General features: G+C 44.5%; 1 protein-coding gene across 8 annotated transcripts in view; it reads right to left on the reverse strand.

Annotated features, from left to right (window-relative positions):
- LOC114032778 (butyrophilin-like protein 2) overlaps positions 1-24,852 on the reverse strand; it is a 105,428-nt gene that overhangs the window by 34,526 nt on the left and 46,050 nt on the right. For 7 of the 8 annotated variants that reach the window (XM_027848221.1, XM_027848219.1, XM_027848215.1 and 4 more), the window contains 2 exons: positions 23,708-24,052; positions 12,824-13,177 (listed from right to left, as the gene is read on the reverse strand). In XM_027848221.1, coding sequence (XP_027704022.1) covers positions 12,824-13,177; positions 23,708-23,963 — 610 coding nt within the window. In that variant the 5' untranslated portion in view covers positions 23,964-24,052. The remainder of the gene's footprint in view (positions 1-12,823; positions 13,178-23,707; positions 24,053-24,852) is intronic. The other variant, XM_027848222.1, reaches the window with a different exon arrangement.

A 24,852-nucleotide genomic window follows, 5' to 3' on the forward strand; every position in this document is an offset into this window, starting at 1 on the left:
ATCTACATACATATAATTTTTTCCCTCCAACTACCCTAATACTGACAAAGGTCTCATGAGTTACAAATATCTTTCCATGCAGGAATGTAAACAGTTCAACCTTAATAAGTCTCTTATAATTTCTCTTTCCTGTTTAACTCTTCATGTTTCACTTGAGTCTTGTATTTGAAAGTCAAATTTTCTATTTAGCTCTGGTCTTTTGCTTGAAAAGTCCCCTATTTCATTGAATAACCATTTTTCCCCCGAAGGATTATACTCAGTTTTGCTGGGTAGGTGATTCTTGCCTGTAATCCTATCTCCTTTGCCCTCTGGAATATTATATTCCATGCCCTCCAGTCCCTTAATGTAGAAGCTGCTAAATCTTGTGTTATCCTGATTGTGTTTCCACAATACTTGAATTGTTTCTTTCTGGCTGCTTGCAATATTTTCTCCATCACCTGGGAACTCTGGACTTTGGTTATAATATTCCTGGGAGTTTTCCTTGGGAGATCTCTTTCAGGAGGTGATTGGTGGATTCTTTCCATTTCTATTTTGCCTTCTGGTTCTAGAATATCAGGGCAGTTTTCCTTGATAATTTGTTGAAAGATGATGTCTAGGCTCTTTTTTCGAACATGGATTTCAGATAGTTTTTACATTATCTCTCCTGGATTTATTTTCCAGGTCAGTTTTTTTTTCAGTTGTTTTTCCAATGAGATATTTCACATTATTTTCTTTTGGATTTGTTTTATAGTGTCTTGATTTCTCATAAAGTCACTAGTTTCCAATTGCTCCATTCTAATTTTTAAGGAAGTATTTTCTTCAGTAAGCTTTTGAACTTCCTTTTCCATTTGACCAATTTTGCTGTTTAAGGCATTCTTCTCCTCATTGGCTTTTTTGGACCTCTTTTACCATTTGGGTTAGGCTATTTTTTAAGGTGTTATTTTCTTCAGTATTTTTTTGGGTCTCCTTTAGCAAGCTGTTGACTTGTTTTTCATGATTTTCTTGCATCACTCTCATTTCTCTTCCCAGTTTTTCCCCTGATTTTCTTACTTTTTTCTCAAACTCCTTTTTGAGCTCTTCCATAGCTTGAGACTGATTCATATTTTTCTTAGAGGCTTTGGATGTAGGAGCTTTGACTTTGTTGTCTTCTTTTGGTTGTATGTTTTGATCTTCTTTGTTACCAAAGAAAGATTCTATGGTCTGACTTTTTTGTGCCTTTGTTTGTTCATGATCCCAGCCAATTACTTGAGGTTTAAATTATTTGTTAAGATAAGGGTCTGCTTCCAGTGTGGAGAATGTACTGTCCCAAGCTTTGGGGGTTTTGTGCAGCTATTTTCAGAGATACTTCTAGGGACCTGTAAATTTTCAGTTTTTCCAAAGTGCTATGATCAAGGGCAAGGTGTTTAATCTTTTCCTGGCCTGTGCTCTGGTCTATGAGTGACCACAAGCACTCTTTTCTGCCTTGGAACTGTGAGGAGGATTCCCCCTCCACCACCACTACAAGCTCCACCACACCAGCACTGCTCCTTGTCCCATAACTGATACCCAGAACTGTGACCCAGATCCAAGCACAGGCAAAGCCAGAGAATCCTGCACCAGTGAAGAGATCCCTGCAATTGCCCTCTGATCAGTCACTTGCTTCCCCCTCAGTCTGTGGGTCAGAAGCTCTGGAAGCAGCCACCACCCCAGGGCCAAGCTCAGGTACTGGGGCTGAGACCATGTTTCTCTCTCACCACGGTCACAGACTTTTCCCACTGACTTTCTAAGTTGTCTTTGGTGTTTATGGGTTGAGAAGTCTGGAAACTGCCACAGCTGCCCACAATTCAGTCCCCTGAAGCCTGCTCCAGGTTTACTGAGACCTGTTTTGCCTGCATGCCTATGCCGAACTGCGCTCCTCTTCCTGGCTGGTGTGATATACCTTTCAGATCAATCATCCAGGCTGTCTTGGGCTGTAAATTTGTTTCACTCTGTCTTTTTGTGGGTTCTGCTGCTTTAGAATTTGTTTAGAGCTATTTTTTACAGGTATTTGGAGGGGTTTGGGGGAGAGCTCAAGCATGTCACTGCTTTTACTCCGCCATCTTGGCTCCGCCCCTGGAAAATACCATTTAAAAAGAGTTTTAAAAAAGAACAAAACATCAAGGCAGAAAGCATTGCCTGCTGGGATTTAAAGATATAATTGCTTTAAAGACAACTTTTCATAATAAAAACAAAACAATCCTGACAGGTACTGTCTCCAAAACAGGACACTGAGTCTCAGCTCCTCCCCAATTGCCTCTTCATCAGAGATAAGGGGGACGGGACAAGAGAACATGTGACTACAGATTGATAAGCACTACATGGAAAATCAGACAGGCTGGAAACAGTGGGGTCACCAGAATTGAGTCAGCCCAAATTTTAGCAAAATACTTTTAGAAAGTACTATGAAACACTACCAGACTAAACTGTACTAAACCAACACCATAGAACACCTTAAATACATTCCTACACTCCCTTTCTACTGTTTCAGTTTTACATGTTACAAATCCCCTCCTCCCCTGAATTCTGTGGGATCCAGTGATAGTGGCTTCTTGGCTCACTTTTCCTTCACCATGACCCTCTATCTACCAAATCCCAAAGTTTTCCCTGACTGAACCCCAGGCTCAGAAATCTCTCCCTCCTTGTTTCAGCCTCCTAGCATCCCTGACTTCTTTAGAGACACATCTAAAGTCCCACCGTTTACAAAGTGGCTTTCTCAATCCTCCTTGTTGTAGTTCATCCTTCCTTCTGGAAGAGGACTAATGATGTCACAAGGGTGATGTCTTGACTGCTGAAAAATTAGATTGAAGTGGGGCAGAGCTGCTTCAAGTCATCAGCCTCACTCTCTCCACTAGAGTCAAGACAAAAGTCAGGAAGACTGGTGAGGGCTCAGGATGCTGTAAGTGACCTTGGATTTTTTAAAATTAGATCTTTCCCACTTCTCAGTTTGTCTGAGGCAATGCCCATTCAGTATCTCAGGGCTAGGTAAGAATTGAGACCAAAGATGGCCTAGTTAACCATCACAAAAGTATCAATCTGGGAGGAGAAACCTTAGAGTTTCTGGCCAGAACAAAAAATAATTGCTATGTAGACTCTTTCTAAACCATGGAAACTAAATAATGAGCTTGAGCTGGATGCTGTTACTGGCCATGCAATGAAAGTCAGAGTAATATGGGTTTAAAGGCTAGCCAAGCAGTTCCATTTGAATCACAACGGACTTTTTAGAACCCTATTTTTTCCAGAGCTGTATTTTAAGAAATCATAAATGAAAACTGCACAGGACAAAAAAATGCCAGCTTCTAAAAAATAATAAATAATTTTTTAAAAAATCTAGTCCTTAAACCCTCCCAAAATCTTATAAATATAAGCGACCAAAAATTATCTTCTTATGAAGACAGTATTGATGGAGTGCTAATGATGGACCCCTAAAAGGTCCTGGACTTTCCCACATGGCCCAGGCACTGGCATTCACCTGAGGCACCTGGCCCATCCCAGAATAATCCTTTTAACTGCCCTTTCATCTTGGCCCTCATTGTCTGCACTTGGCCCCACCCCAGGCTATTTTACCACTCCTTAATTCCATCTAGACCCCTTCTCTGTTACCTCTCAGTCACCTGAAGCTATTGCCCACTCCTTGATCACATCCTGATTTTCCCACAGTCTTTCTGTATATGAGTGTCCATCTTGCCCCCATGCTTAGATTCTTTAAGAGTCTGAATCCCTTGTATTCTCATCACAGATGCATGTATTCTTAAGATCTTGTGCTTGTCTCTGACTGAAAGAAGGCTTAAGTCAAATTCTTTCAAGGCAGAACCCACTCCTTTTGCCCTTGAATTTTGGGGTTCTCATTAGACTGCATTAATATGACACCCCAAGTACAGAGGTATTAGGAGGAACAGGAGAAGAGGAGGAGAAGCAAGAGGAGAAATAGGGGCATTTCTCAACTCAAATTAGCAGTTTGTGTCCCCACTAGTAATCACAGATAACATTGGCAAGACAGTTAATACAAAACATTCTCCAAAAACCTGGTTCACTCCTTCCCACAAATACACACAGCATCCATGGGAGGAGGAAGCTTACACTTACATCATAATAGTGATGAGGCTCATATGTAAGAAAACATTGTGACAAAGATTTACCCAACAACACCTGCTATAGCCTTCCCTCTGGGTAGAGGCCCCAGGCAGAACCCTTTGGTGGTATTGTCTTGATTTGCTCCTGAACTGGATCTAAGTGAGGCAGAGTGGCACAAAGTCCTCAGCCTCACTCAACTCCTCCAGTCATCAGTCCTCCTTAATGATTTCTCTAGGGGTTCTCTCCAGATTATCCTGTATGTATCCTGTATGTTCCTGGCTGTTTGCTTCTTGTTTCTCCCATTAGTTGGTGAGCTTCTTGGAAGCAGGAACTGTCTTTAGCCTTTGTATTCCCAGGGCTTAGCACATCATAGGTACTTAATGAATGCTTATTGACTGACTTTGAAAGGCAAAGACCCAGTGTGGAATCTCTGAACAGGGATTTCAGATGAACTTGGGGTCTTCACTGAGAGGCTTTGTAGATGGGGCTAGGTCTCTGCCTGCCTGGCATGGCCCTCTGTAGTCCTTCAATTCAGAGGTGGCCATCCTACTTGAGAGCAGGGTGCTTCTACAGAAATCTCGCTTTTGGCAACTCTCAACCAAATCCAAAATTCTGAAGTTTCCACCCTCCAAGATGCCACTAGGGGAGTAAAACGCTCACTTCTGCAGAGGGTCAGTCAATGAAGTGCTCAAGGAGGAAATGGAAAGGCAGAAGTGGCCTGAGATTTCAGGCTCGCTCTGGCTTGCCTAGGCATCTATGAGATGCAACCCACTGTCTTTGGTGATGGGTTTGGGAGGTGGGGAGAGAGAGAAGGACTACTCTTCTACTATTGCTGGAAGTCCCAGGGAGCAAAAGGAGACACTAAAGAAGGGGTTTTTATATGTGCTGCTCTGTGGTCACGCTACCCTACCTTCCCCTTAGTGTATCACTAAAGGAGAGAGAGATTCTCTGGTTGGCAGCCCTTGGGGAAGCTGGAGGTCCTCAGGGGAGGCAGGGGGGTCCCTGCTTGTCCCTGTTGCTTCTCTGTCCTCCTTCTGGAATTGGTCACTTTGAAATACCTCTGCTGTCAATGAAACAAAATCAGTTTTTTTATAAGGGTTAGTAATATCTTGATAAAGTAAATGTAATACCTTTTTAAAAGAAAATATAAGAAATAAAAACCATTTAAAATAATATGGATTTAAGATAAACATTTGAAAAAATGAAACATTTTAAAATTAAACATAACTGATTTTTTAAAGGATAAGGGAATTGGTTGGGATTTCATTGATCTAGGGAATTCTGGAGGAGGAATTTCCAATAGCAATGCTGGTCTGTGCCTCCTCTGCTCCCTCTAGTCTTAGAGAGTACTAAGGTAGGTGACTAGCCCAGGGTCACCCAGACAGGACGTATGAAAACAAAATTGGAAAAGGTTCCATAGTAACCAAATTAGAGAGAAGATAAAAATAAGTGATATAAACTAATAAGATGTTAAGAAAACATTTAAAATAGAAATAAGTTGTTTTCTAAAACAAATAAGAATTGAATTAAACTGGACAAATAAAAATCTTCCTGGCAGAGGGTGGGGTAGAATGCCTGACAAGTGAAGGGACAGAGGCTCTGGCAACAAGTGACAAATCAGGAGGACCTGGGCTCCTAGTACATTACAGCTGCCTTCAGGATGTGGCTCTTGGGGGAAGCCCCAGCTATCCCCCTCAGCCTCAGGGCCTCAGTTTACCAGGGGAGGAGCATGGGCAGGAGGCTTCCTCGTTGAGGACAGAGGAGCAGGAGGCAGGGAGGCAATGATGGGAGCAGGGCTGCCAGGAGGCTGGGGAGAGCAGCTGGCACCTGGGACCAGGTTGCTTCAGTGAGCAGACATGTGTGATGCATGAAAAGCTGGAGAGACTTAGTTCCTGGGTAACTAATCATTTTATTAATTATGGTTAGTGAGCAATGAATAAAAGGATGGTTACTTGGCTTTCTCTGGTAAACCAAAGACCCCTCCTGGAGGCCTTTTGACCTTTATATACCCTTGGAAAAGTGAGTGTTTCCAAATCAACTCTGGTTAACAATTAATGAGAGAATGAATGTTGTAATGAGAGGTGGGCCTATTCTAATGAGGGGCTGGGGGATGGGACTTGGATTTTGTCACTCCTGGACAAAGAGAGACTCACCTAGAGTCAGAACACTCCCCTGAGTAACCCATACAAAAAGATTCTACACCTACCACACCATCCAATCCTTTCTGATCAGAACATAATGGACTGGAATTCACCTAAATCAGATTCTCTTTGTAAGGATTTTCTAGTTGGGTTGGGGAACAATTCCATCTAAATAAGATGGTCTAGGTGGGGTAAATTTTTGGGCATGGTCAGTAATGCCATTCAAAGACTGACTGTATAACCTACAGGAGTTTGTTTGTGAGTTAGGAAATAGAGACAAAATCTTAATCTTAATCAATAAATAGTTATTAATATAAGAGAAATAATCATTTCTCTTTCCAGTGAGATGCAGATGAGAGAAAGTTTGACCCACACCTGGAAATCATTCATTAAAACAATTTATTCAACTCCAAATGACTAAATTCCTTGAGTCAGCCTGTTGGTGGGTAGGCCTGGGGAAAGGACTGGGTATGGGGTCATGGTGCCTGAGAGTAAGGAAAAGCAGACTAGGACATCCAGGGATGGACTGGGGCTGGTGGTACCTGAGACCAGGACCACAATCAGGGATTGAAGGGAACAGCTCTGGGAATTAGGCTGCCTGGCAAAGGGCAGCCCCAGCAATCCCCATCTCTCCACCTGGACCTAGAAAGTAACCCAGAAACCAGTTGTAGGATGGGGGTATGTGGAGGATTAGGCTGAGGTGAGAACATGGCTAAGAGGTTTCTGTCCAAGAGACCCTCCTCCTGACCCCCACTGGATAATCATCTTTCACAGGGACCACTCAGGAGTTTCTCTGTCATACCACCAAAGGCCAGGTTCCTCAGCCAGGGCCAGACCATATGTTCAGAACCAAGCGAGGGACCCTAGTCCAGCAGATCAGGGATCCTCAGATCCCTCTCACAGCAACAGTCAGAGGGTCTGGTGGGTAATGGAAGGACTAAAGGCCTAAGGGAAGGGCCTTCTCTTACCTCTGGTTCTTTGGAGTTGTGTTTGCCAGAAGAAATAAATCACAAAGATGGAACCAATGAAGACCACCGGGAATAAAAGAAAAATCCTTTTATGAAGTGTCTTCTGAGATGTGGGGAGATTCTCTGAAAAGAGGCCCCCAAACTCCATTATTTTGGAAATCAGAGAAGAGAAACCCTGGTCTTGGAACCATAGAAGGCATCAAGATTCAGGAAATCCTGGGCAAGGATGGTGATGCCGTCTTTCAAATATTCCACCAAAACCCAGCCTCCCCAGGACTTCAGAGAAGAGAATGTAAGAACTGGAAGAGAGCTTGGAGAGAATCTAGCCCAGCTGCCTCAATTTACAGAGACGAAAATGGGAGAAAGAGGCCTTCCATCCTTCAGCCTATAAGTCACAGAGCCAGGGATGAAACCTGGGTCCTCTGACTCCCAATTCAGGCCTCTTCTCACCACCTCACAGCTGTGTCCTTATAGATTCAGAGACTTTCAAGGGTGATGGGCCCTTAGGTAACATCCAGTCAACCCCATCATTAGACAGAGGGCCACAGAGCAGAGAGGGAGAGAGACTTGTCCAAGGGGTTACACAGAGGTCATGACAGAGACAGGACTAGGCCCCAGGTCTCCTGATTCCAGAGGATGCTACTCTCTTCTGAAGTCCATTCTGGGTTAGGTTCTTACATCCCTATTGAGAAACTCTCTCTGGCTCTCAGTTGAGCAGCCTAGATTCCAGCAGCCTGGGGGTCAGCCCTCCACTAAGTTGTCACATTGCTACATTTTCCTCTCTGGACCTTGGTTTGACTACTTATAAAAAGAGGGGATTGCGGGTGGCAGTATGATACAGGAGAGCAGAATTTCCCAGCCTTGGAAAATCAGAAGATTTGGTTGAAAATTGTGACTGTCCCTTGGTGGCTAATTGAACTTTGACAGGTCACTGGGCTCCAGTCTCTTCCTCTGTAAATAGAAGAGGGGGACTGGATAACCTCTAAGGTCCCTTCCAGAGATGACGTTCTTCAATGACAAAATAGTCTGTCAGCATCTTTCCCCTCTTTTAATACCCTTCCCTTCCCCCAACCTCCCAGGAGCCCAGCCCTTCAATGTCCTCATCAGTAACATGGACAATAGAATAGAGGGCGGGGCCATGACATTGGGCTGTTATGGTGGGGCCCGATTGTGGAGGACTCTAAGACAATAGGGAGCCATGGAAATTTCTTGAGCAGATGAAGTGACAGGAACACAGTTGTGTTTTAGGGAGATGAATCTGGCAGCATGTACTAAAGAGATTGGTGAAAGGAGGAAATGGAGACCCTCCTTTGAAGCAAAAGTGGAAGCTGGACTTGGAGTCAGGAGAACCAGGGTCACATTCTATCTCTGGTCCTTCTCATGCACTTAGGGTAAATAAGTCCCTTTGCTGCTTTGGGCCTCAGTTTCCCAAATGTGAAATGAGCTTTGAATTAAATGATAAATAAGGTCCCTTCCACCTGGAATGTCAGATGTGAACTGCTCTGTTCTACAGAAGGGCAGATTTTCAGGAGCTAATTATCTTCTGAGCTGTAACCATGGCCAGAGGGACATTCTCTTGAGGCTGGATGATGCCAAAAGCCAGGGTGAAACTTGGTCCCCAGTCTATGAATGTACCCCCCTGCCTCAGGACTCTTCCTAAAATGCTTCAGAGGAGGATTTTTTTATCAAGCTAAGCTGTCCCTACTGAGAGTCTTATATGAGCCTGCCCAGACCTGTCCTAGGCCCTTGGGGTAGGGAAGGAGCAGGAGAGAGAAGTCAAACAATGTAGGCCCTGCCCCTGAGGAGCTCTGAGGTGGGGAAATGAGCTTAACTCCTGTAAAGACATTTATAAACCAGATGACACTGTAGGGTCTGCTTGTGGGGTACAGGGAGATGGCCCACCCCACTGCTTAGAGACTCCCCTCCCATCTCTCACTTTCACCAGCTGAACCAGTGTTCTGGGGAAGGGGCCTGATTTCTTCCTTTTGGTCCTAGAGGCTGAATTGGGAGCAACAGCTAGAAGTGATAAGGAGGCCTATTGAGCCTTCCTGCCCAGGTGAGCTGCCCCAGGTGGGTGGGGCTGCCTCAGTAGGGGCCGAGGATGGACTTGTATGAAATAATGAAGAGTGAAAAGAGCAGAACCAAGAGAATGTTGTATACAGTGACAGCAATATTGTTTTAAGAAGAACTTTGAGCGACCAAGTTCTTTTGACCATGAAGGAAGATGTTATCTGTATCCAGACAAAGAACAGATAAGTAGAAGTATGTATACAACTATTTTACACACACACACACACACACACACACACGCATTTTGCCTAATGGTAGCCATCTCTAGTTGGGGGGGGGAAGGAAAATGAAAGGAAAAAAGTTACATGACAATATTATATATTTAAAAGGAATTGCAAGTTGTACACAATAGATTTGCAGTCTGATGTGAAATCAGCTTTTTTCCCCTTATTCTACTGTTATAAAAATGGTTGTTTCATTTCTTAAGGTCAGAGTAAAATAAATTTTAAAAAAATAAGAAGCAGCCAAGTCATCCTCCTCCAGAAGGCCTTCAGCCAGGGGCTGGATGACCACGTACCCTGGATATTTTAGTCATTTCAGTGGTTTCCTTTCAGTGGCTGGTAGAACTAGGTGGTTTCTGAGCTCCCTTCCAGCTCTGAGGTTCTGTGAGGAGGCTGAGTCCTGGTGAGACAGTGCAGCGTGAGCCTGAGTGTGAGGCCTCTCCCTTCCCTTCCTTCATCCTCAGAGCTCCTCTGCGTCCTCACTTACTATCTTCTCTTCCTCTGCCCATAGAAGGAGAGGCCTCCCTGCTCGTTAAAGCTGATTCCTCTCCTGGTGCCACTGATCCTGTCCCCTTTTCTCCTTCCCTCCCCTAGGACCCTGCTCTGTAATCATTCCCTCTCTCATTCATCTTCTGGGTCTCTTTTTGCAGTGGTTCCTTCCCATTGGCCTAACACTCCCCAGCCCTAAGGCTTTCCACGGTATTTTTACTCCCATCCAGTAACTGCCTTCCCTACTAAAATTAGGGTCAAAGTTGCCAATACTCAAAAAGTCTCTACTGCCTCATTACCACACTTTCTCTTTTGTGCCTTTCAGTCTGGCTTTCTCCTCCACACTGTTCTGCTGAAATGTTCTTTCCAAAGTCATCATTGGCAAAAAAAAAAAAAAAGAAGAAGAAGAAGAAAACAGAGTAAAACACAGTTGTCATTGGCCTCCTCCACACACACGTGAACTTCCTTGGAGTTCTCCTTGCACTTCTCCTCTCTGGAGTATCTGATGTTACTGACCATCCCCAACCTCCTCTCAGTTATTTTCTCTTCTTCTGTTCCATTGACCTCAGAAACAAGACACTCTCCTGGTTCTCCTCCCATTTCTCTGACAGTTTCTTCTCTGTCTATTTTCTTGAATCTTTATTTCCACCACATTAAGTTAAGGTGGATGTTGGTCAAGCCTCTGTCTTTGACCCTCTTTTCTCTCAACAATTGTGCTCTTGGCAATTTTATTCCCCCATAGGTTCAGATCTCCATCTCCAGCCCTGACTTTTCTTCTGTGCTCAGCACCCTCATCTCCACCTCCCCTCAGGAGGTCTCCATCCCTATGTCTTTTCAGTACTTCACACTCCCCATACTGAGTTTATATTTCTCCTTCTCAAGCCTGCCCCTCCTGATTTCACCTTTCTCCTATCAGAGGCACTATGATTCATCTTTCTTTGAGGAATCTCTGATGCCCACTCTCTCCCTCACCTGGAGCATCAAAACCCCTGACAATTCTTCTTCATCCTGCCTCCAGAGCAGCTTTCCCAGCCTTCCCATCCTCTCTTTCTCTCTGGGATCACGTTGGCCCACGTCCTCCTTACCCCCTGCCTGGAGTCTTCCATTAGCTTCCACACATGATCCCCACCTCCACTGCCTCCCTGCATTCTCCATCAGCTGCCAGGCTCCTCTGCCCTGCACGCAGCCCTGCTCAGGCCATTCCTGCCTCCAAAACCTTTAGTGGCTCTGTACTGTGGAGCTCACACTGGTTCACTTGGCCTTCATCCTGGGCTAAACCTCCCCTTCTAACCTTCTCCCTTCTTCCTCCATGTGCTCTGTGCTTTGGTCAGACTGGACCAGACCTGGTGCCCTAACGATGCCCTGCTCTTCCTGCTGCCAAGCCTTTGTACATGCAGTTCCCTGTTCTGGTAATACCCTTCCACCTCCTTTTCCTTTCAAATCCAATGTAATCACCACTATGTGTAGGAAGCCTTCCCTGATTCCTGTGTCACTAACACCTTCCCCATCAGTCTTCACATCTCATTTCATTTTGCTCCCTTCTTATGTACTTATTTGGTATTACTGTATGTTCCAATTATGTCTCTTGCTTTCTTATCCTAAGGAAACTCATTCCTAAACCGACCAACTTGAGAGTGGGGATACCTGTCTCATCTTAACTTTCTATCTTCCCAACTAAAGTATAGGGACCTGTACATAGTAGTTGTTGGATGGAACCAAATTATATGGGATGAAACTAAATACATAAATAAATATATATTGAACTAAAACACATTGAAAGAAAAGTTTTTGGAATTGAACTAAGCTATGTTCCAAATGATCTATCACTTCATTATAGAGGGAGCTCCAGATGAGTTTAATGAAAAAATCTCCTGAAATGGTTGCATTATTTGAAATCTCACTGCATATTTCCATTGGGTTGGAACCAATGACTCCATTTTACATAATTATGAATTCAATTAGTATGAACTGAAATGTATTAAATTGAGACTACTCAGGATCCAGGTATATGCATCGGTATTTTAAGGGTCTATGACTTTGTCAGTGTGGGAACAGCTAGAAAGATCTTTTGTATTGAAGTTGGCACAGAGAGTTTCAGTGACTTGCCCATGGTCACACAGAGAATAAGAGTCAGAGGCAGCATCTGGACCCATTTCTTCCTGCCTTCAAGTCCAGCACTCTGCCCACTCTGCTACACGTCTTTTCACTCTGCCATACACTAAATTTTTTAATCAGATTAAGCATCATATATCTCCAGCTCCATCAAGGCATGAAGTCAGGCCTTCCTCCGTTCTCTTCCCCACAGCCTCACCTGCCATGGGGCTGGACACAGAGAAGGCATCTAGGAGACATTTATCACTAGGCCAATGTGTATGGAAGCCATGCAGATGACAGTCAAGAAAGTCTCAGACCCTTCTTACACCACTCACTGTATGGCTTTTGAATGCCATATAAGGCCTGGCATCTTTGAAAGAGAATAAAATCATCCCCATTTTTGAGCTACGGGACAGAAAGGAGGTCTCCATCATCTTTTAGTGGGAAACACTAGGCCAGAAGGATCCAAGGGAGGGAAGAGGATTGAAACCATGAGTTAAGATTCACTTCCCAAAAGGAGTTTGCTCCTTTCTCAAAGCCTGTGATTTTACACCTGTCAAGGAGAAGAAAATGGCCAGATCCAGAGTTAGAAGAGCCGGGTCTCATTCCCAACCCAGACATTTCCAAATTGTATGATCTTGTTCGAAGCCCCTCCTCTCTCTGGGTCCCATTTTCCTCATTTATTAAATGAGGGGGCTTTGACTCTTTAGAATCATTTCCAGCTCCAACAGTCTGTGATTCAGAAGAAACCCATAAACCACACAGGACCTACCTGCTACATGCAGTTCAATGTGGGCTTCATCACAATTGTCAGGAGAACGGAAATGGCAAGTGTATGGACCAGAGTCAGAGACCTGGACCTGCTGGATCCTCAAGGTCACCTTCCCCTCAGCCATGTCACATTTCAGCAGCTCCGTCCTCCCCTGGAACTCAGTGCCCTGGGATCCCTCCAGCTTCTCCCCGGTGGGGTACCTGTGCACAAGGGTCTGGTTTCTGAACCAGTTCACAGTCATGTCCCAAGCATCCATCTTAGGGGAGAGTTGACAGGACAGTGTGATGTCTTCTCCCTGCTTGGCCCGAATGAGCTGAGCAGATCCAATCACTGAGAATGCTCCTTCCTGGCGCTCTAGGGACAGAGTAGAAGAAAATCAGAGGATAACGTAGGCCCAGCATTAAGAGTATTTGTTTGTGTATTTGGGGGCCCCAGTGGATGAAGGTCTGACTTCTGGATCAGCTGCTGCTCTGCTGTGGGCCCACTTCTGGAAAATCACTTTCCTTCCTGTGATCCCCTTGGAGACAAGACATTCTCTCTCCTGAATGCTTCCTATGGTCAGAAAGTCAGGGAAGCTTTATGGATGCTGAAGGGTTGGGGGTGGGGACAGGAAGGCAACAAATGTCATCCATGGCCTCTAGGGAGGTCCTGTACTAGCCTCTACTCTACCACTGCCCACAGGTAACTTATGAGGGCAGAGGAAGCCCAGGCTCCTGGGCTGGTGTTTGCCTGGCCCTTATGTGATTATTGGCTGTGCAGCTGAGCTAGGAGGAGGGTGGGCCACAGAGCCAGGTGAGGGCTCTATGTGGAGCAGTAGTTCAGCTTCCTGGGGAGTTGAGGAGTCTGGTCACCTGGATAGATGGATAGGTCTGTCTGGTGTCCTCATCTGGATCTCCCCTGGCTAGCATTGGCGAGGGTCTGATCCACTCATTCTTGGCAAGGTGTTATGATAGAAGATGGATTAATATGCCAATCCCTGCCAGAAATATCTAGACTTTAACAGGATCCTCCCAGAGTGTAATGAGCAGAGAATCTATGAGAGCCGAAAGACTTGGCTTCTGGATCTCACTCTGCTATCACCTTCCTGTGTGACTCCAGGCAAGTCCTCCCGCCCCTTTCAGAATCCTCTTGGTCATTTCCACCTTTGTCTGTGTGTCCATCATCTCCCCCTAGCCCCGAGCAATCTCCTTACCTTTCCATATCTTTCCCTGAGCACTAAAACTGAATCAACCCTAACCATTGCCTCAGGGAACATGCATCATTGGAATGCCCTAGTTTTACTCCTCAAATTCCCAAAAGCACTGCTCCCTGACATGGCCACCACTCTTCTTTTCCTCTTGTTGTGTGCCTCAATCTGCATTCAGACTCCACAGTTCTTTCTCTGCATGTAGATAGCATTTTCCTTCATGAGTCTTGGAATTATCTTAGATCATTGTATTACTGAGAAGAACGAAGTCTATCAAAGTTGGTCATTGCACAATGTTGCTGTTACTGTGTACAACATTTCCTGGTTCTGCTAACTTTACTCAGCATCAGTTCATGTAAGTCTTTGCAGGTTTTTCTGAAATCCACTGGTCATCATTTCATATAGAACAATAGTATTACATTTCATTCATATAACACAACTTGTTCAGCCATTCTCCAGTTGATGGGTATCCCTTCAATTTCTAATTCTTTTTTTATTAATTTATTTTGATTTATCAACAATCACTTCCATATGCTTTTGAGTTCAAAATTTTTCTCCCCCTTCCTTCCCACCACCCTTCCCAAGATGGTGTGCAATCTGATATAGGCTATACATCTACATTCCTATTAAACATATTTTCACATTACTGATGTTGTAAGTAAGAATTAGAACCAATAGGAGGAACCAACAGAAAGAGGAAACAAAACTCAACAGAAGAAAAAAAATAGCAAATAGTATGCTTTGATTTGCATTCAAACTCCATAGTTCTTTCTTTGGATGTGGATAGCATTTTCCATTACGAGGCCTTGGGAGATATCTCAGATCCTTGTATTGCTGGGAAGAGTTAAGTTTATCAATATTAGTCATTGCACAATGGTGGCTGTTATTGTGTACAACGTTCTCTTGGTTCTGCTCACTTCACTCAGCATCAGACCATACAAGTCTTTCTAAGATTTTCTGAAGTCAGCCTGTTCATCATTTCTTATAGCACAATAGTATTCCATTACATTCATATACCACAACTTGTTCAGCCATTCCCCAATTGATGGGCACCCTCTTAATTTCCAATTCTTTGCCACCACAAAAAGAGCTGCTATAAATATTTTTGTACACATGGGTCCTTTTCCCATTTGTATGATCTCTTTGGGATATAGACTTAGTAGTGATATTGCTGAATCAAAGGATATATACATAGTTTGGTTGCCCTTTTGGTATAGTTCGAAGTTGCTTTCCAGAAAGGTTGTTGCAGTTCAGAACACCACCAACAATGCATTAGTGTTCTAATTTTCCCACATTTTTTCCAACATTGATCATTTTCCTATTTTGCCATATTATTTAATCTGATATGTGTGAGGTGGTACTTCAGAGTTTTAATTTGCTTTTCTCTAATCAATAGTGATTTAGGGCATTTTTTTTCATATGACTATAGATAGCTTCAGTTTATTCATCTGAAAATTCCCAGTTCATAACCTTCACCCATTTATCAATTGGGGAATGACTTGTATTCTTATAAATTTGACTCAGTTCTCTTTATATTTTAGAAATGAGACCTTTATCAGAGACACTGGATGTAAAAATTATATCCTACTTTTCTGATTCCCTTCTAATCTTGGTTGCACTGTCTTTGTTGGTGCAAAAACCTTTAATTTCATATAATCAAAATTATCCATTTTGCATTTCATAATGTTCTCTATCTCTTGTTTGGTCATAAATTCTTACCTTCTCCATAGATCTGATAGGTAAACTGTTCCTTACTCTCCTAAACTGCTTGTAGTATGACCCTTTATGTCTAAATTATGAACCCATTTTGACCTTATTTTGGTATATGGTGTAAGATGTTGGTCTATGCCTAGTTTCTGCATACATTTTCCAGTTTTCCCAGAAGTTTTTGTGAGTTCTTATCCCAGAAGCTGGAGTCTTTGGTATTATCAACAGTAGATTACTATGGGCATTGGCTACTGTGTCTTGTGTACCTAATCTATTCCACTGATATACCATTCTATTTCTTAGCCAGTACCAAATACTTTTAACAATTGCTACTTTATAATAAAGTTTTGATCTTGTGTGGCTAGGCCACCTTCCTCTGCATTTTTCTTCATTAATTCCTTTGATATTTTATCATTTATTCTAGCTTTATAAAATAACACACTGGTATTTTGATTAGAATGGCACTAAGTAAATTAGTTTGGGTAGAATTATCATTTTTGTTATATTAGCTCAGCCTACCCATGACCAATTGTTTTTTTTCTAAATCTTTAGGTCTGGCTTTATTTGTGTGAAAAGTGTTTTGTAATTGTGTTCATATGGTTCCTGGGTTTGTCCTGTCAGGTAGATTCCCAAATATTTTATATTACCTACAGTTATTTTAAGTGAAATGTCTCTATCTCTTGACACTGGGCTTTGTTAATAATATATAGAAATGTCCCAGTGAGATAGAACTTTCTACCTGCTCAGTTGTCTTGGGCCATAAAATTATTTCACCAACTCTTTCGGTTGGTTCTGCCAATTCAGTATTCATTTTGAGGTGTTATTTTAAAGCTTTTGGAGGTAAATTTGGCAGAGCTCAGGGGAGTCCTTGCATTTAATCCTCCATTGTGCCTCCTCTTTGTTGCTTTTAGATAACTGTTTATAGCACCCGCACCATAGAACATCTCCACAACACCTGAAACTCCAGGTACCATCCTGTTGATTGGCATACCAGCTTATGTCCCTCTGAGCTAGAGGCATGAATGGTGATGGTGAGGTGAGGAGATCTGAACCAAGGTCTGGGGAGGTGAAGGAGCCTGGTATTAATGGGATTTGCTTCTTTTTGTGGCCTTTTCCCAAACACCATTACTCCTACAGCGCTAAACCTATCTGAGCATCAATCTGTCTATGTATAAAATGGGCATTATAATGCATTGTATCTACATCACATTAATAGTAGGAAGGAAATAATTATTGCTTTAATAACTATTATGTTCTAGATATTGCACTAAGGGCTCTATTAATATTATTTCATTTGAACCTAACAACAACCCTCAGAGATAGGTCTATTGTTATCCCATTTTTACAGTTGAGGAAACTGAGTTAGAAAGAGGTTAAATGATGAGCCCATGGTAACAAAGTTAGTAAGTATCTGAGGCTGTGTTAGAACTCAGGTCTATCCTGACTCCAGGCCCAGTTCTCTATTCACTGAACCACCTCTGCTGCCTCTTTAACCTCTGGTAGTAGTAGTCATCATCATCATCCTCATAAACCTAAAGATATATTGGAAAGAATAGCTGGTATGATTCTCCAAATCATTCTGCCTAGGATTAGAGACTCCCCATAATCTGATATTCACAGTCATATAGATCTCTTGGATACTGGGAACATCACTTATCTCATATAAAAAACTCACCCTCTTTCCCTCCAAACCCACCCTTCTTCCAGATGTCCCTCCTTCTGCTGAGGACACCAGAGTTCTTCTCATCCATTGAGGGTCACAGCCTCAGTGTCCTCACCTGCTTCCTGTCTCCTCCCACATGGACAGGCTCTGGTCAGTTCTGGAAGTTTCTGCCTCTACATTTCTCACTTCCTACCTCTCCCTCCACTCAGGAGCCCCCACCCTCGTTCTGCCCTCATCATCTCTCCCCTGGAATAACCACCATAGCCTCTCACTGGTCTCATGTCAAGTCTCTCCCCTTCCCATCCATCCTCCACTCAGCTGCCAAAGTGTTTTTCCTGGAGGGTAGGTCTGACTACGTCACTCCCTGCTCAAGAAACTTCAGTAGCTCCCTGGTACTTCTAGGGTTAAATACAAATGCTAACATCTTTTTACATCCTCCAAACATGGCTCCAACCTCCCAGCACAGCCTTATCACCTCATTTTCCTTCATATGTACTATGTCCAGTCACACTGGCCTTACTCTTCTCACACATGACACTGCTGTCCATCACCCCTACCTCTGTGTCTTTGCACTGGCTGTACCTCCTGCCTGGAATGCTGTCCCTCCTCACCTCTGCCTCTTGGCTGCCTTGGCTTCATTCCAGACTCAGCTCAATTCCTCTTCTGGAGGAGGCCAGCCCTGGTTCTCCCCACCTCTCACCTGCTGCTGGTTCCCCTGAAAAGCCTCCATTGGCATTTTCTCTATCTGACGTATACAGACATTTGCAGGTTGTTTCTCCCATCCCAGTGAGAGATCCTTGAGGGCAGTGCCCCAGGTGTGGCTTTTCTTTTCACCCCCAGTGCTCACCACAACGCTGCCATGTGGTCATAATAAGAATCTCTCACTTTCCCGTAGCACCTACTATGTGCCAAAGACTGTGCTATGGGTTTTATCATTATTATGTTACTTGATCCTCACAACAACCCTCCTAATAAGGGAGGTGCTGGGTGGGTAAATAGAGCACTGGACTTGGAGGCAGGAAGACCTGAGTTCTAATCCAGCCCCAGACACTCACTAGCTGTGTGACCTGGGACAAGCCCCTTAACCTCTGCCTGCCTCAGTGTGTTTATTGGTAAAACTGGATTAGAAACAGTCCCCACCTGCCAGGGCTGAGGATAAAAAGCAGTCATTTTTGTCAAGTTCTTTGAAAACCCCCCAGTGCTACAGACATGCTAGTTGTTATTATTCCTATATTACAGATGAGGAAACTGAGGCCAAGAGAGTTTAAGTGACAAGCACAGTGTCATACAGTTAATAAATGTCTGGCAGGATTGGAACTCCTGTGGGCCCAGCTCCACTTCTGAGTATCTGCTCTGCCACCAAGATGCCTTAAGACTAATGAATGCTTGTTGACTGATAGACTGACATACATGTGTTCTTGACTCTAGATCCCCACCTGCAATCTCCTTTCCCACTTGGCCTGGGCTCTAGGCTAATATTATTTATATCTAGAAGTGACCACACCACTCCTTTCTTCATACATCTTTAGTGGTTTTCTACTTCCTTCTGGGTGAAGCTCAGGCTCCTCCTCCTGGCATTCAAAGCCCTCTACAATTTGATGCCATCCTACCCTTCCCATCTATTGCACTTTATTCCACTCCTAGGACTCTGGACTCTGGCTAGACTGGACACCTCAAGTCTAGCTCACCTCAAGCTCTGCTCAGCTAATATGCCTTTGCTCGCGCAGCCACTAGGTGATGCAGTGGGAGAGCTCTGGTCCTAGAGTCAGGAAGACTTGAGTTTGAACCTGATCTCAGACACTTAGCAGCTGTTTAACCTGGGCAAGGCATTGAATCTGTGTCTGCCTCAGTTTCCTTATCTGTAAGATGTGGATAAATTAGTGTCTAACTCTTTATATCTCTCCTGCCCTTTGTAGCTCAGCTCCTCCAAAAGGCCTTCTACAACAGGTGCTGCCTTCTCCTCTCCTCACCCTTTCTTATTAACCCCTTACAGTCTGGCTTCTGGCCTCATTCCACTGACACTGCTCTCTCCAAAGTTACTAATGGTCACTTAGCTGCCAAATCCAATAGCCTTTTCTCAATCCTCCTTTTCCTTGTTGTCTCTGTAGCCTTTGCCATTGCTGATCACTCTCTCCACCTAGACTCTGGTCCCTCTAGGTTTTCAGGATATCCTCTCTGCCCTGGTGTTCCTCTTACCTAGCTGACTGCTCCTTCTCTGTCTCCTTTACTGTATCCTCACACAGATCCTGCCCTCTAACTGGAGGTGTCTCTGAGACTTCTGTCCCCAGGGCTCTTCTCTTCTCCCTCTATAGGACTTCATTTGGTTATCTCATCAGCTCCCAGGGATTTCATTACTATCCCTCTGCTGATGATTCTCAACTCCACATTACCTGCCCCAGTCTGTCTGCTGACCTCCAATGTTAGATCTCCAACTGTTTTCAGATATCTCATTCTAGATATCCAGTAGACTTCTTAAACTCAATATGTACAAAACAGGACTCATTTTCCCCCCCTATGTGCTCCCCATGTGCTACCTTCAATATGACTGTAGAAGACAACACCATCCTCCCAGCCCCTTAGCCTCACAACCTAGCAGTCATCCTGTATTCCTCACTATCTCTCATCCCCCACATCCAATCCCTTGACAAGGCCTCTCAATTTCACCTTTGAAACATCTCTCTTAGAAGCCCCTTGTCTCCTCTCACTTGGCCGCTACTCTAGTGCAGTCTGGCCTCACCTCGTGCCTTGATTATTGCAATAGCCTGCTGGTGGGTCTGCCTGCCTCAAGTCTCTCCCCACTCCAATCCATCCTCAACCAGCCAGTAAAGGGATTTTCCTAAAGTCCTAGTCTGATCATATCCCTCTGCTACTCCATAAACACTAGTGGCTCCCTATTACCTCAGAGAGCAGATTCAAAACTCCCTGTTCTGAATTCAAAGCCTTCCATGATCCAGACCCCTCCCACCACTCTGATCTTCTTACATCTTTCTCCCCAGCACATACTCTTCAAGGCTGTGACGTGGCCTCCTGGCCACCAACAAAACGTTCAATGTCTCAGCTCTGGGCATTCTCTCTGGCTGCTCCCCGAGCCTGGAATGTTCTCCTTTCTCCTCTTTGACTATTGACCTCCTTGGCTTCCTTCAAGTCCCAACAGAAACCACACTCTGTACAGAAAGCCTTAGCTAACCCCTCTTAATTCCAGTGCTTTCACCTTTTATTTATTTCTTATTTGTCCTGTACGTACTGGGCTTTGTGTATATTTGTTAGCATGTTCTCTCCCCCATTAGATTGTAAGCAGGGACTGCCTTTCACAAACTCTTTTGTACCCCCTGTGCCTGGCACATAGTAGGTACTTACTAAATATTATTGATTGATTGCTTATTTATAAAGCACTTTTTCAACATTTAATCTGTCCAGAAATTCTAGAGATGAAGAAGATGATGATGATGATAGTGATGATTCTGTTTCTGGTTAGTGGGATGCCTTCCTTCTTTCTCTTTCTATTTACCTGCTCCCCATCCTCTATAGCCCATAGAAAGCCTTTCCTAGTCCCCTCCTCTGTAACAAGACTCAGTGTTAAATATTGTCTAGGACAGAGGGTCATATAAAGTATGTGTTTAATGTTGGCTAAATTTAATTGAATACCATTTAATTTTGCATCTTGCTAATCCACTTAGCATATGTTATTGTTTATTATACTAATTTGTGCATCTTCCCTCCTTACTGTAAATGAAGTTCCTTCAGGTCGGGGTCCTGGTTCAATGTAAACATTGTATCTCCCACAGCACTAAGCACAGGGCCATGGAAACAGTAAGTGGTTACTAAATAACAATAGCAACAAAAGCAATAACACCTCACATATGTATAGTGCTTTTTGGATAGGTAGGTGACTCAGTAGATAGAGCACTAGGTCTGGAGTCAGGAAAACCTGAGTTCAGATTCTGCCTCAGACACTTCCTTGCTGTGTGAGCCTGGACAAGTCAATTAGCCTTTCTTTACCTCAGTTTCCTCACCTGCCAAATGAGCTGGAGAAGAAACTGGCAAACTACTCACAGAATCCCTGCCAAGAACACCCCGAATGTGGTCACAGAGAGTTGGACGGGACTGGCAGAACAAAACAACATCAACAAGATGGTGATTTATGTGTGTGTCATCCATTTTACAAATCTGTTGCATTTGATCCCCACGACAACCCTGGGGAGTAAAAGCTCTTAATTTTACAGATGAGGAAACAGAGGCAGAGGTTAAGTCTTGTGACTTGCCTCAGGTCACATAACTAGTAAGTGTCTGAGTCTGGATGAGAATTCAGGTTTTCCTACCTCCTGGTCTTTAACTTGAATTAATTATGGTCTGAATAATTATTGAGAAGCTCGTTATAAAATATTTTGTTTAATATGTGTCTTTTTTTTAGGCAATTGGAGTTGTGACAAGCCCAAGGTCCCACAGATCAGATTTGAACTTAGGCCCTCCCTACTCAAGGGCTGGTGCTCTATCTGCTGTACCACCTAGCTGCCACCTTTGTATATTACCTTGTGCCTCTCCCCTCATTCCCTCATAGACTATAAATTCCTTAGGAGCAAAATTCCTGGGGCCTTCTTTTGTCTTCCCAACGGCACTGGGCTGGTCACACAGGAGACATTTAGTGAAGATTTGTGGGCGGAAGACTTGAGAGAAGTCCTTAGGAACTCCATACCCTCCTCAGTCCATGAACTTGGGTGTCAGTACAGGGCTTTTATCCCAGTTCTCAGAGTCCAGGCCAGAGACATGCCCCCAATCTGTCAGTGGGAAACCCCAGGCCTGAGTGATCTCCCTGTGGGGAGAGCTCCATGTGGTTCAGAAAGCTCAGAGGGACCTGGGCTTCCATCAAAGACGGGCATCCAGCTTTCTTTGTCTTTGCTCTTTCTTTTGCTCGAGAAAAAATGGATTAAGAAAAGTCCTGAAAGGCTGAGTCTAAACAGGCAACAATGGTTTGTAATCATTGTAAAATGTTCCTGGGTTTATTGGATCTACAGAACTTTGTATTTAGGGATGATGTTGATTGTCTTCTGAGTCTGTGGGAATGTGTATGACCCTGCACCATTGATGGTTCTGAGATTCCTTCCTGTAGGGCCCTGCGGAAGCAGATGAAAGGACGTCCCTCATGGCTGCCCAGAGACCAGAGAGGATTGGTCTGAACTGGGGACGAGAACTGGGTTCCAAATGCTTCCCTGCCTGTGGGATAAGGATGCGAATATTTGAAATGGAGGGAGAAGGGGAAGGGGGCTTTGCTTTGTGATTGACCTGCTGACCTGACATGGAGGGACCCATGTGGGAGATTCCAGTAGCCTGAGTCAGCGAGAAGCCGTTCTATGTTTCCTTACCACTTGGGTGGGACTAGCTACATTCTATTGGCTGGAACAGGCTGTGACTTGAAAAGTACCAGACTAGGACTCATTCTTTGTCTCTGTCTTTCTGTCTGTCTCTGTCAACCTCTCTCTGTCTGTCTCTATATTTCTGTCTATCTCAGTCTTTCTGTCTTTGTCTGTCTCTGTCTTCCTGTCTCTCTCCCTCTCTTTCCCTCTCTTTCCTTTCAGCTGTGTCCAGGGGATGTGAGTGTCCTATTCACCCACAGGGCACAAGTACCATGAACTGAGCTGGGTATGGAAGAATGTTCTTTCCCTCCCCAATCCAGGCCCTGTGTCCCTCTACAAACAGGCTCAGGGTGTGGGTAGGGGCTCCTTCTAGGCACAGGTTGGGGATCCCCCACCCCACCCATACCCAGGCCATGGGTACCATGTACACTATACAATTAGTCAGAATAGCTTTTATGCAGTAATATTTAATTGTACAGTGTCATGAGAACAAATGTACAAATGACACTTTCCCTGACACCCAAAGACATTGTCCTCTCCACACAGGCCACCTCAGTCTCTGCAGATTGTGGGGTAAAAGGAGTTCAGGTTCATAGCTTAACCCAGTTCCTACATAGTAGAGTCCCTCCAAGTTCCGACTATTTAGTGGTTACATAGAATAAGGGTGCAGAAGAGCCTCTAAAATTGGGGAAGCATCATTGAGGGGGCTTGAGCCAATGACAGAGAGACTGGATGCCCCCAACCCCATTAAAGGTACCAGAGGACCCTGAGGGGCTGAAAGATAACAGACCTGGCCTTCAGTCGGTGGGGGCTGGGCTGGGTGGTCCCTGTGACAGAAATACTGACCCACAAGGTAGTTGTGAGACTTCAGGGAAAAAATGTATGGAAAGTTACACACTTTAAAGATCTGGGCCAATGCCAATGTCTGAATGTCCCTTCCAGCTCTAGAGAGAATCCATGACCCATGTAGGACCTACCTGCTACCTGAAGGTCAAAGCTGGTTTCGTTGTAAAAGGAGCCTTCCTGGAAATAACAAGCATACTGGCCAGTGTCAGAGAGCTGAACCTGATGGATTCTCACGGTCACCTTCCCCTCAGCCATGTCCTGTCTCAGCATCTTTGTCCGCCCCTGGAATGCAGGGGCCTGGACTTCCTCCATCTCCTGGCCCATGCGGTACAAGTGCACAACCAGTGGGCCTCTGACCCACTTCACAATCATTCCCTGAACATCCATCTTAGGGGAGAGTTGACGGGAGAGCTGGACGTCTTCCCCCACCCAGGCCCGGATGGGCTGGAACAGAGGGCCAGATACTGTGAATGTGCCTGTGTGGAGAACCAGGGACAAACAGCAGAGAATCAGAGAACACTGGGGTGGAGGAGTTAATATGGCCTTCAGAGCAGGGGTCAGGGCAGCCCAGGACCATGGAGCTCTGAATGCGTTCCTGCTCAGGGGCTGCTCTGCTTTTAGCCCCTCTTTGGCGAAATTGTTTTCCACACTATGACACATCTGTGAGATGGAGACAAGACATTCTCCCCCTTCACTACCTTGTATATTCAGGGAGCCAGGGCAGCTGATTGGGGGCTGAAAGTTTGGGGTGGAGGCAAGAAGGTAACAGCTGCTGTCAATGGCCCCATGGAGGCACCAGCCTCTGCCCTCCCACTGAGGCTGCCCGCAGATAACACAGACCAGGCTTCTGGGCTGTTCTTGGACTTGTCCTCATTCTGTGGCTGTGCAGCTGAGTGTTTTAGAAGGAGGCTGGGCCAGAAAGCTGTGGGAGACCTGTGTGGGACAGAGCAGTGCAGCTCAGTGGGGGAGGAGGAGCATGATTATGGAAATGTGGGGAGCTTCCAGGGCATTACTGTAGTGATGGCATCCCGGGTTACTGGGCCTGGAAGGAAAGGATTTGAGTTCAAATGTTAGCTCTGTTATTGACTAGCTGTGTGACTTTGGACAAATCACTAGACCTCTCTGGGCCTCTGTTTCTTCAGTAAAATAAGAAGATTGAACTCAATGATCTCTGGGGCCTTTTCCAGTTCAAAAACTATGTTTCTGTCTTTCTTTTCCCTTTTGTTGTATGTGTCACTGGGGAGAATCTCCATGAAGCTCTTTGGTACAGAGTCCA

This window comes from Vombatus ursinus, unplaced genomic scaffold, assembly GCF_900497805.2.
Source record: "Vombatus ursinus unplaced genomic scaffold, bare-nosed wombat genome assembly UNPS02005659.1, whole genome shotgun sequence".
NCBI lineage: Eukaryota > Metazoa > Chordata > Mammalia > Diprotodontia > Vombatidae > Vombatus > Vombatus ursinus.